Source organism: Ruditapes philippinarum, unplaced genomic scaffold, assembly GCF_026571515.1.
Source record: "Ruditapes philippinarum isolate M1 unplaced genomic scaffold, ASM2657151v2 ctg126_1_1_1_1, whole genome shotgun sequence".
Taxonomy (NCBI): domain Eukaryota; kingdom Metazoa; phylum Mollusca; class Bivalvia; order Venerida; family Veneridae; genus Ruditapes; species Ruditapes philippinarum.
The window spans coordinates 534077-547291 of record NW_026858637.1 but is presented as its reverse complement, the minus strand read 5'-3'; the positions used below and the strand labels follow the sequence as shown (position 1 = coordinate 547291).

General features: G+C 33.0%; 1 protein-coding gene across 5 annotated transcripts in view; it reads left to right on the top strand.

The window, feature by feature from the left end:
* Positions 1 to 13215, top strand: part of LOC132753795 (SH3 and multiple ankyrin repeat domains protein 2-like) — a 145247-nt gene that overhangs the window by 98125 nt on the left and 33907 nt on the right. Inside the window, exon 2 of one of the 5 annotated variants that reach the window (XM_060744316.1) lies at positions 2707 to 4684. The exons of 3 other annotated variants lie outside the window; for them this stretch is intronic. In XM_060744316.1, coding sequence (XP_060600299.1) covers positions 2838 to 4684 — 1847 coding nt within the window. In that variant the 5' untranslated portion in view covers positions 2707 to 2837. Of the gene's footprint in view, positions 1 to 2190; positions 4685 to 13215 lie in introns of those variants that run through there. One more of the 5 variants, XM_060744318.1, reaches the window with a different exon arrangement.

Genomic DNA, 13215 nt, shown 5'->3' with positions numbered 1-13215 from the left:
AAGGTCACACTTAAAGGTCAAATGTTAAAAAGTCTTCATTTCATAATAAAAAGTCTACATTTCGTGTCCACTCAATAACTTTTAAACTGCTGAAATTTTTTTGATAAGACGACCTGCAGAGCACAATAATTGGCTTGCTACCCAAAAGGTCAAGGTCACACTTTAAGGAATAATGTTAAAAAGTCTACATTTTGTGTCTGCTCCATAACTTTTTAATAGCTGAAGTTTTTAAAAAATAACTTGGCACAATTAATCACTATTATAAGAACATTAGCATAGCCAGTAATTGGGTTGCCATCCCCAAGGTCAAGGTCACACATAAAGGTTAAATGTTAGACTACATTTTGTGTCTGTACCGCTGCAATGTTTTTAAGATAACTTGGCAGAAATGATCACCATTATGACACCATTGACAGAGCACAATAATCAAGTCACAACCCTCAAGGTCAGGGTCACACTCAAAGGTCCAATGTACAAAACATCTATTTTTCATGTCCGCTCTATAACTTATTGACAATTCAAAGGTTTTAAAATTACTTGGCACAAATGATCACCACCATGACACAATCTGCAGAGTTCAACATCCAGGTTGCTACCCCAAAGGTCAAGGTTATATGTTCTCCATAACTTTTTTACTCTATGGAAGATTTTAAATAACATGGCACAAGTAATCACCATCATGAGACTATGCACTTATGATATGCATGGCATAACATCAAGGTCATGGCGGCAAAAGGTCAAAGTACGCATTCATGTTCACTGCGGAAGGGGATTTAGCTGTCCTTCAGACTGCTTTGTTCATCATAATGTCAGGTCATAAAAATTACTTTAATCAAACCAACCAACAATATAGTCTGGTGTAGAAGCTAGTCTTTATATAATAATAAGTCCTTAGCCATGTACTGCTAGGTTATCTCAATAGGTAGAGTGTTGGACTGTGAATTGAGTGACCTTGGTCTAATTCCCAGACCGTGCAGGTCACTTTCATTGTGATTGGTCATGAAATCCTTTTAACTGTCATTCCCACTGTACCTCTGCTCTGGCATGTATGAAATTTTTTAGTTCCTTGCCAAGTGAAGGCAACTAATACTGGTAAAGTGCTTGACATTCTGCGCAGGACTGACTCACCTGGCTTATTGCCATGATCTGTTAGATAAACTATCATCACCATCAAGTCCTTTAGCCTGCTGGCAGCAACTAAAATTACTCATGTGATCAGTGCAGACCAATATTCAGTCAGTACTTATTTTTAAATTTTACCTAAAATGAATTCCGAATTGTACAGGTTAAAATAAAGATGCACAATGAAGTACATTTAAAATATTTGGCAGGATTATTTATGAAGGTGTCCTTGAAACAAAGAAGACCATTGTCTTTATGTATTTTGAATACTGTTGATATCTATATGAAACTTACAACATACAGACAAAAATATCAGATAAAGCTGCAACTTACTTTTGTTTGCACTTACTTGCTTTCTTTTGAATTAAAATATTTATGGGATGTAACAGGGGAGTTTTACTTTTGGTTTATAAAAGAAAATGATTATTCCTCTTTGTACAAAGATCTGAAGATAATACATTCCACCTAATTAAAACCTTTTGTTACAAAGTGGCTTATATGTAAAGAAAGTTTGCTGGGCTTAAAACTTAAGTAAGATAATCTTATTTTTGAATTGTTATATAAGATATGATAACACTAAAAATGATTTAGTCTGTATGGTATGACAATAAGCAGTTGTAATTTTAGAAGAAAATAGTGAAAATGAAATAAAATGTTAGCCATAATGATCAAGCATTTCTTCATTAAAACTTGAACTTATAACTGTCATATACATTTGTACAGTTATCTTCTATGTAGGTGTCCCAAATTTCAAACAGGAACATTATTTTTATGGTAAGGCATGAAAGCCAAACAGAAATATCTAGAAGATATGTCAGAATAGTAGTATAAAATATTTCTATCTTTAAACTTAAAAAAAGTACTCACTAAAAATAAAACTGACGGGATTGCTTGATTTTCTATGTTTCAAAAAAGACTGATTGTTTAGATCATTTATTTTCCAATCATTTAAGATATAAAGAATTACTCAGCATCCTATGGGACATTTCTTTGTGTTTAGAGTGATAGTCGATCAATAAGTCTATATTTAGCACACCTGTCACACAGTCGCAGCCTAGCAATTCCTTGATGAGAATTTTCTAAGCAGCTTGTAGGAGTTTTATACAGGTATTGATCGATGGAAACAGTGAACTCTTTAAAGAAATCTTCCTTAGTATTCATTGCCATTGTTGGCTTTTTGAAATAAGTTGTGAAAGAGAAAAAAGGTGTTGTTTATTTCAGTTATTTTACTTTAAGGTGGATTAAGAATTAGGATATAAGTCAAGATTAGTGGATAAAGGCAAGATAAAATGAAAAAGATTTATCATAACTGTATTGAATACAAGCAGAGAAAAATGTGTCAATTATTTACCGCTTTGAACATTCTTGATTAAAATTTGTGTTTTAAAAAATTCATGCTATCAAATAAGGTTGCATTTCTACATTAAGGATTATGTTAAAATTGTGTATGGATTTTGTGTCAGATTATTAATGATGAGGGTAGGTTTAAAGTTACCAGGTATCATCAACTATCAATTATGTTTTTGCATTGTTGAACACAAGCCTATTGTCCACACATTTTGACAGTGTAGTCGTGTTTTACAGGTAAAGAGAAATATTGATAAATTTGCTGTGTGCAGACTGAAAATGTAATCCCATTTTTGTGGTTTAGGGCAGATCAAATATTTGTGACTGATATAGTTGTGTACACTGACTTTTGTCAACAATCATTAAATATGAGTCAGAAAGCTATTAAAAAACGTACAAAAGACAGTTTTAAGAAATCTGTTAGAATACCAGTAGAGCCACTAGATGGTAAAAGCAGAAGGCCACCAGGACCTCTCCCTCAGAAAAGTTTCCCGCTTAACAAATTTATTGCCCTACCAAATGGGTTAAGACCAAAATCTGGTCAAAATATTGTTGATGAATCGCCAAGGAGAAATATACCTATCAAAGCTGTAGCAGTTCCCCCAGGTACTTCCTTAAATGACAGTCGAGCTAGTGTTTATGTCATTGGAAGGCCCCAGGCCACTACTGATGTGACTAGTGAAGCGTATGTAACAAGCAATAGTCCTGATCATGTGTTACACAATATCACACTACCTAGTCAACACATTATTGTTGATAGATCTGTAAGGGTTAGTAGATCTGATATACCTGATGCAACAAGCACCCCTCGTGTACCAAGACGCACAGAACCTCGAGGGTACTACAGCGCACAAAACTCACCACGTTCTTCCACTCCATATGGCAGTATAAACAGTAACGATTCTTTTGCAAGTTGTGACAGTAGAAAGAGGAGATATCAAAAAAGAAGCCAGTCTGCCCCAGCAGAAAATCGCAGTAGATTAAGGGATACAGATTATGTGATTAAAAAATGGTCTGAATATGATCAGATACCTGGCTTAATTCATAAAGTACCTCAGGACAGAGACTTGGACAGTGTTAGTATTATAAGTGAAAACTGGAGCAGTGCCAAAGTAGGAATATATCCAAATGGGGTCGTGCGTACAATTTACCGATCTAATAGTGTAAACAGTGGACATAGTGTTAACAGTTTTAATACTAGCTCGATAGGTAGCAGTCGATCTATTTCAGAGTTGGAATTTACTGATGTGTGTAAAGTAAACCCAACATTCCATGATAACAATATTGAAGCAAATAATGTGTCAGTTCAAAATTGGGATTTCGTAAGGAATGACACACATGGCAATCAAATTACAAGTGTTAACTCCCAAAACTATAATGATATCAAATGGGAAGATATTCCTGGTTTAAATTTTAGGAAAACTGTCAAAACTGAACCACAGATTGAAAGTGTTCATAAATTATCGAGAAGTTTAAGTGATTATAACTTGGATAATTTAAACATGGAGGAAAGAACTAGAAGAATGTCGCAAAGTTCAATAGCTACAAGTGTAGGTACAAGTGTGGGGAAGAGTTTTACTGTCAATGGAATTCCGCAGTCAGGTATTGTGATAAGAACACCGGGAAAAGAAAAAGTTTTTGTGAATGATTTTCATGCCGGAGTACCGGGGACTTCTGGTGGACAGGAGTTTTATACTGTTGGCCGAAAATCGGGTACATTAATGCAGTCTAAGTTAAAATTTTCAAGCATGCCTACCTTGTTGGATTCTAAGGGTGATAAAAAACTAATGAAATTGCTGAAAAAGCAAGAAAAAGAGGAGAGAAAGAGGAAAGAAAAAGAAGAAAAGAAACGTGCAAAGGAAGAAAAGAAAAGATTGAAAATGGAGAAAAAGTTGAAAACAAAAACTTTACCAAGGAATTTTCAGTATCAAAATGGAAATATTTTAAGTCCAGCGATGGACAATGTGTATAGAAGACCTATGTTGTCACTGAGTGCTGTGCCAATTGACATCGAGGATGGCCAAGAAAGCAGTACAGGGTCTTCTCATACCCCAGCACCGAACATGGCTCCCCCTCCACTGCCGGAGCCTAGTCAGAGAACTATGTCATTATATGCTAGTGCCCCAGATTTACTCAGGATAGAACAAGTTTATGGGGCTACATTAAGGGGAAATAACAAAGACAACCATTACAGGCCTCCTATACCTACTTCAAGGTTTGTAGCTTAATTCTTTGTGTGTGTTTTTTTTTAATTATTCTTTGTCATCATTAATATACAATGTATTATAAAAATGCTTATTGCTGTCATCATCAATATCATCAAATGACGCCTTATGTTATTCCCTGCGGTCTGTCCGAGACCGCAGGGTATTGGTACGCGTTTTAACTTTTGAGGCATGGAGGAGCACGTGACCTGTTTTCGGTACATGGGGGAGCATGTGATCTGTAAACCGTACATGATTGGTTAATATTGACCTTTCGAAAACCTGGCTAAATACCGTTTGCCGGTACGTTACGGATTTACCTCTAGGGAATTAGTCAGAATTACACCTAACTAAGAACAAAAAACTATTACGTGATATTCCTAATTTTCTATAAATATTTTACCGTTTAAGGTGGAAAAACTTTAATGATGTCGTTTGAAAATTATCAATGTTTCTTTAATATGTATCTCAAATTTTACAAACAATAAATTGTTTATACTGAAAATCTACAAAATTACAATATTCGTAGTGGCATCTGCCATAATAAAATAGAGATATTTTCTGCGTAAACTTGTGTGTTTACTTTATTTATTTTTTTTTTTTTGCTAGGAATTATTCATAAAATGGTAGGCCTATTTAATCATTTTCTTTAAACGAAATAATTGATATGTGTTCGACCTTCCGGTCATCAACAGTCACCAGTTTCCAAAGACTTTTTTCTATATTGATTGATTATTGTCAACTATATTCCTGATACAAACGTTTATTTATCGGGCCCCCCCCCCCCCCCCCTCCCCCAATGTTGAAAATAGTTGAATGAAATATCTTTATATCATTAAAAATGTTCTCCGCAGGAAACCATTTTACTTGTTACATACATGTCATTATCAAACCACAGGTTTTACTGTAAAATAAGAACATCATTTTTATTATCATCCTTATTATCAACATAATATCACACTTATTATCATCATCATCATCTTCACCATCAATTGTTTTTAAATTAATTAAGAAATTCATTACAAAATAGTGCTACATAATAAGCAGTACTGTTATTTTTTTGTTATCAGTAAAAGTATGTTATTTAACCACATATTGTGTGTGAGGGCTTGACTGGTTTTTATTAATGTGGGTTGCTGAAGGGTGTGATAGCTTGATTCAACATTATCAAAAAAACCCATCCTTTACAAAAGGCTTGATCATTTTGAAGGTCTTAAAATGTGCGACATTTTCAAAAAAGTAAAGATCAAGATTTTTAAACTGAAAAAAATCCATTAATTAATATTAATTTTTCAAGTGATTTCTTGCATGAACTAAACATTTACCATTTCATTATATACTTCAAAATATTATATAGACGGTGAAAAAAGTAAATTTAGTGCATTATAAAAATTGTGCAGCCATGCATGCAAAAACCAGTTATCCCAAACTTTATCTATGGTAACTGAAATTTATCATTTTTACTTTCCCCAGCTTCTTTTGAAGTTGTACTCAAATAAGAAATTAAACACCCTAGAAGTTCAGTTAATGTCCAAATATGATATTTAGTTTTTTCTTTCCTCCTTTTTTAATGCCTCTACTTAAGGGGGGGGGGGGGGGGGGGGGTTACATTTGCCCTTGTCTGTCCAGCTGTCCATACACTGACAAAACACTGGAATATGGGGGCATCTGTGTGGCAGCTTCAAAATAAACATTGTAGTGTTGTAAGTGGCACATACCATTGATAGGGCCTTATGTACTGAAAAAGCCTTTTATAAATACATAAAAGGAAAAGAAAGAAAATACATGTATCATGTATCAAAATACATGTAACATACTTTAGTCACATACAGTGTTGTGAGGGATGAAACATTTGGTAATGGTTATTTATAAAGAATACATGTATGTTATAATGTCATTCTTATCTATAATATTCAAAATAAACATGATTTGTCAAATGGGAACATTGACAGAAAACTGTTAACACAGATATAAAGATAAAGAGTATTTATAAAAAATTACTCTCAACTATACAGGAATATAAATCAAAGCACAGAAGGCGCTGAATTTGTTTGGGTCTCAGAATGTCAGAAAGATGAAGTTTGTGAGATTATAAACCAATTTGTTTTTGCATAGTGCCACCAATGCTGTTTCCAGTGTTATAACTGTAGTAAATTGGCTATAAGACTAATTGATTTATTTGGCTTAAACAAATTTAAAAAAAAGAAAAAAAAGATGCCTTCACTGCACTGGGATTTAAACTCCAGACCTCTCCCTTCCAAAGCCAGCGTGTAAACCACTCAACCACGAGGAAGTTATCAGATAACAGGTTGAAGAAACCATATTATTCTAAATTAGGGTTTGTAACCCTTATTTATTTCAATATATTTTTTTCACGGTAAACCTGTTGTTAAACACTGATGTAAATAATCATGGAGCTTAATATAAGCATGTTTATCTATAAAGAATAACACAATATTATAAATCTTCGACCAATCGGGAACTATTTTTTCTTTAGCGAGAAGGCTTGAAAATTAATGCGCCTGTCATTTGAAAATCTGTGATCTCCCTTTAAATTTTTCGGCGTAAGGGAAGTGTACATATAAAGGGAAGTAACCGCTTCGAGGAGTTTGGACTACTTTCGTTATTTGCAAATAAGCACATCAGGGTCTGAAATTTCGCTACCATTATTTGTTTGTTCTGACGACCTAAACAAATAAAAATTAAGGAAAAGTTATAATAATAATAAAGACTTTATTTAAAGAGGCAACATAGTTGTGCATGCCCAGTTAAAGTTGAAGGGAAGATTATTCTGAAAACATTGCTTTTAAAGTTATTAACATAGTAACATATCATGTGGTTGATAGTAAGAAACATTTATTTGAAGTTTGTAGTTGATACATTGAGAAATAAAAAAAAAATTATAGTAAGAAATATTTTATTGGACAAAAACTTTAATCTGAAATCTGCACCCCAACGAGTCAGCTGTCCATATACTCTGTGTATAGTTGAGCTCATAATGAAAGAGCTTGTGTAAAGTTGAGACGCAAAGTGAAACGCACCAGAAATAAAAGAACGAAAGTTACTGTTTAGTCAAGCATGCTATTAGATGGTTATGCACTTAAACAATTATTTTAAACATAAATTGTTATGATCGGTCAAAGTTAAAAGCACATGAACACGTTTTTAAATAATAAACTTTGTAGTCAGCTTTTAGAGAAACATTGGTCAAGATATTAAAATTCCCTCGTATACAAAAATAGTCATGTAATTTGACAATGTAAAGATTTTGATCCACAAGGTACACAAAATGTTTGATATTTTAAGAGATTTTATGAAAGAGATTCAAGTGTGTTTACACAAAATATGACCATACTGTCAAATTTAAATGCCCAAGGAGCTTGTCAGGACAGGTTTACTGCTGGTTTACGATGGATTATTGCAAGACCTGTCATTATATCAATAGTAAAATCAGTTTATAAAGCCGGCTTTGTCCTTTGTTTTACAGAGATCTTAGCAGCTATACTCAAAGTTGGTACATATTTAAATAACAGATTGTTCTTAAATATTCATACTCCAATCTCTGATTTAATGATAGCTTAATATTGACTTTATAAACTAAATAATTTAAACATTTTTTCATTGACAATTTTCTTCAAGTTAAAAAAAAACCCAGATATCTACTAAAATAAGAAAATTTATACAAAAAAAAAATGTTTATGCAATTTCGCTGGCATGCAAGATATTTTGTCCTAGTATTGTAAGAAGCCAGCTTGAAGGTTAATTTATTAGTGCAACATATTGATCTGTTCAAATACTGGTGTGTAGAAGTTGAAAAATTAAGTGTAAATTAACAACTGAATGTGTAGTTAACTAGTGCATTTCCTGTTTTGAAAAATGGAGTGAAGAAATGAATGAGGTATGCACTGAAGTTGAACTAAAGAGGATAGTTAAGCTTGACTTATGATTTTAGTACGGGAATTCTGTTTGTTAGAATGTAAGCTCCTGGCTGAATACTTAAGTTATGGGTTTGTGCGGTCTTACCAATATTACTGGTGTTTTAAAGTGTCACAATCATTCTCCAAGAAGGTTTTAATTAGTTCATTATAAAGATTATAATTGGTTCATCTATATGCATATTTGTTCACTGAGTATACAAATGTATAAACATTATACCGTTTATTTGACAAAACTCCTGTGGCTATATGAAAACTTACATTAATTTCATTTTGATGTTGTAATGTTTGTCACATTTGGATAAAACTTACTGAAAGATCTTCTCTTTAATAGCGCTGCATAAAATACAAACTTTGCAGTTAATTATAAAAAGTAATTAAAGTATCTGACATAGGATGCTTTGCCCAATCACTGTTATACTAGGATTGTTTAAATCTTTCTTATGAGAAAGTTATCAAGCTAAATCTAACTCTTGTTTGTTTGTTTTTCTGTTTTTTACACCAATTTTAACACATTTTTTTGCCACATCTCCACAGTTGATACAAATAACTGAAAACTAACCAGTAATTACGAATTTCTCTACAAGTACTACTAACCCCCCTTTCTGTATCAGCGGTGACAGAAAATTACTATTATACATTCAATGTTTGAGATCACTAATCCCCCTTTCTGTATCAGCGGTGACAGAAAATTACTATTATACATTCAATGTTTGAGATCACTAACCCCCTTTCTGTATCAGCGGTGACAGAAAATTACTATTATACATTCAATGTTTGAGATCACTAACCCCCCTTTCTGTATCAGCGGTGACAGAAAATTACTATTATACATTCAATGTTTGAGATCACTAACCCCCCTTTCTGTATCAGCGGTGACAGAAAATTACTATTATACATTCAATGTTTGAGATCACTAATCCCCCTTTCTGTATCAGCGGTGACAGAAAATTACTATTATACATTCAATGTTTGAGATCACTAACCCCCCTTTCTGTATCAGCGGTGACAGAAAATTACTATTATACATTCAATGTTTGAGATCACTAATCCCCCTTTCTGTATCAGCGGTGACAGAAAATTACTATTATACATTCAATGTTTGAGATCACTAACCCCCCTTTCTGTATCAGCGGTGACAGAAAATTACTATTATACATTCAATGTTTGAGATCACTAATCCCCCTTTCTGTATCAGCAGTGACAGAAAATTACTATTATACATTCAATGTTTGAGATCAGTTGTGATGGAGAAATTTCGCCTCAACTGAGGATTGAACCAACAACCCCTGTAATTGATCTTACTGAGCTAAGCAGGAGGACCCAAGCTTAAACTCAAGTTAGCGGTTAGGCAAACAAGTTACTTGTGCTGTTTTAGAGAGGGAACCTTTTCTCATTTTTCTTCCTTTAGTAAACTGAGCACTGTGTTAAGTTAAGAGGTATGTATTTTAGATATTGATACTTCATTTGTCTAGAATTGTTTGTCATGTAATGTTCAAGCCTCCCATACCAGTATCACACCAGTGCTACCTTGTACCTTCATTTTATTGTTTGTATCATAACAGCAAATATTATGAAACAAAATGTGAACATTTTCTGTCCTGTCTGGCAGATATTCAGCCAATTTCTTCAAACACTGTATTTAAAGTAAATTTTAACACAATTGTCTAATATACCACAGTATGATAAATTATTAAACTTGGTCACTACAATGTTTAATTTTGACAAATATCAGTACTTTTTTCCTTATACCTATATAATCCACATGTTCAGTAACATTGTTAAAAATGTGTAATTTGCTATGTTTTATTGTGGTAACACCTGTGTATATTCTGTTATTATAATATTGTTGTTGGTTTATGGTAGACAATATGTAACTGTATTATATGAATGTCAACAATTACTTTTACAACATGATACAAGAAAAGCATTGATGCAAAGCATCAAAGGGCGACGCCAAAAGAATTTGATCCAGGTTTGCATCTAAATACTTAACAAAAGATGTGTACTTTATAGCAGTACCATTTCATGTGACCTGGAGGCTTGGCCCAGTTTATGTTGAAACTTAAACCAAAAAGAATAGACTCTGTCTTGCCAAGATGCAAAGACAATTTATAGTCAATAAACCAATCTTAAGATTTACTTTACCAGATACAAGGATACCTGAGTCATCATCATATAATGACAGGCACAAGTATCACACCTGGGAAGAAAAAATATGACCAGATTAATAAAAAATCTGTGTTCATCTTAAAAGTGTCAAAAACCAAAAAAAATATGTAAATAATGACCCCCTTTAAAAATATACTATTAACTTTAAGTATATTTTTAAAGGGGGTCATCATTTACATTTTTTTTTGGTTTGTGACACTTTTAAGATGAACACAGGTTTTTTTATCAATCTGGTAATATTTTTTCTTCCCAGGTCTGATACTTGTGCCTGTGCATATAATAAAAGCTTATTGCTCATTGACATATATTAGACATAAAAGAGGACCTAAAATGAACATCAGGGGGACACCATAGGTATTCAGAGAGAAGGAGTACCAACCACATTCACCAGCTGCTATCAGAGATAAGACTTGAACCATGCAAGAATGTCATTACATATGGCAGATGCTTGAAGTTCCATGAAGAAGAAGAAAAAAGAACTTCTTCATGTGCAGTATAGTGTGATCAACTGTACCTAATGCTTTTTGTAGATTTAAAAGTATCACGCAATACTGCCTTTGTCCATTTCAAATTAAATGCAATCTATTAAATGAATCAAACATGTGTCAGTTGAAAAACCACTTCTAAACCCTGACTGAAACTGCCTGACCATGACTCGAACCCATGACTTTCAGAAGACCAACTGAGCTATCCGGCCGGCTACACATTTTCTCTTTAATAATGAAACAGTTCTAAACCTAAACCTTTTTCCCCACTATATTGATTAATGTACTTGAATTTCTGATGTTTACAGAGCATAGTAAATTAAACTAATGGTTATTTGCAGTTACCAGGATGAGAAAAACTTTCAGCTTGACCAGAACTCAAACCTGTGACCCACAGAATAATGTACCGCGGCTGTAGCGATTGAGCTATCTGGCCGCTTACACATTTTCTCCCCTAAATAGTGAACAGTTCTAAACCGTGACAGATATTTAGATTTTTAAATTAACAGATAATTAATTCTTGATTAATAAATAAGAAAAAAAAACCTTACATACTCATAGTCTTAATTAAAATAACAATTTATATAATTATTATTGTATAATTATTTTTACTAAAAAGGGCTAAGACAGTTATTGGTTAACTTGTGCCATTATTTATAACAGGTCAATTTGAAAGTGAATATAACTGTGCTAATACATGTACAATATCTATGATAAGAAATTTTATGAAGGCTGATTTGTATTTTACATCAAGGGCACCGGGCGAAAACATGAAAATGCAACAAACGAACCACTTTGTGGTAGATTGTATTTTCATATTTTCATCTGGCGCCCGGTTACTTTTTGTACTTTGTTGGTTTTCATGTGGCACAAATCACCCACTATAAAATTTAGTGAACAAATTTATTCAAGGACAAGTAACAATCTACTATCTAATGTAAAGTCTGTTGTCGGGTTGACTCAGGAGACCTGGAGGTTGAGACCGGTGTCCCTCCATTACAAATAGATAAGACAGAACCTGTCCTTTTCAAACTATGCACATGTTAGAAAAAAATTAGAATCACTATTCAGAACATGATTTTTTGAGGCTTTATCAATTATATTGCTTGATCCAAGTTTCAGGACATTTTCAATCAATACATGTATTATCATCTATAACTTTAAATGAAAGTCTCATCCCTTTAATAATAATGACATAACTGCAACTCTTTAAATTCAGAAATATTATAAGTCTCATCATACCAATATACTAAGATATAAATGTATGCACATAACATTAATAATTCCAAGTTTCTATTAAATAAATATGAAATATTGGGTATATAAAGCCAGTAAAAGTATATATATATCAATATTCACTCATCAGGGCCTCTATGCTTTTGATGACCTTACAACTGGTAAATTTTATAAAACAAAAATTGTAAGTAATACGTACTAAGATAAACAGAAAAGAACAAAAAATTTAGTAAACATGAGTTACTTCCCCTTGAAATAAAGAAAACATGAAACCCAAAAGAACACCCTAAACATCAAAATTAAGAAATGTTGCAGGCTCATTTTAATTATGCCATGCAAATTAATGGTAAAGTTTTCATAAAAAAGTAGATGGCCATGTGACAGCAGTAATTGCAGAAAATCGGATAGCTGTCAACATCCGGATACTGGTACACTTTGTAAAAACAACCATTCTGTTCAACAGATAAACGTAATATGGATAAAATCAATAGGATAATCGTTTACAACAGTCCATTACCTATCCTAATACTCATTTGCAGGTAAACTTTCTTCTTGTAGGAAAGTTTTGAAAATATATAAATGAATGAGCATCAATGTAGACCACAACGATATTCGAAATCCGGGTTTTAGTATTGTCAATAAAACAAAGGGACAAGCTGTTAATCAGAGCCTGCAATTTCGTGAAAATTATATCACAATGCAAATGCTTTTTAT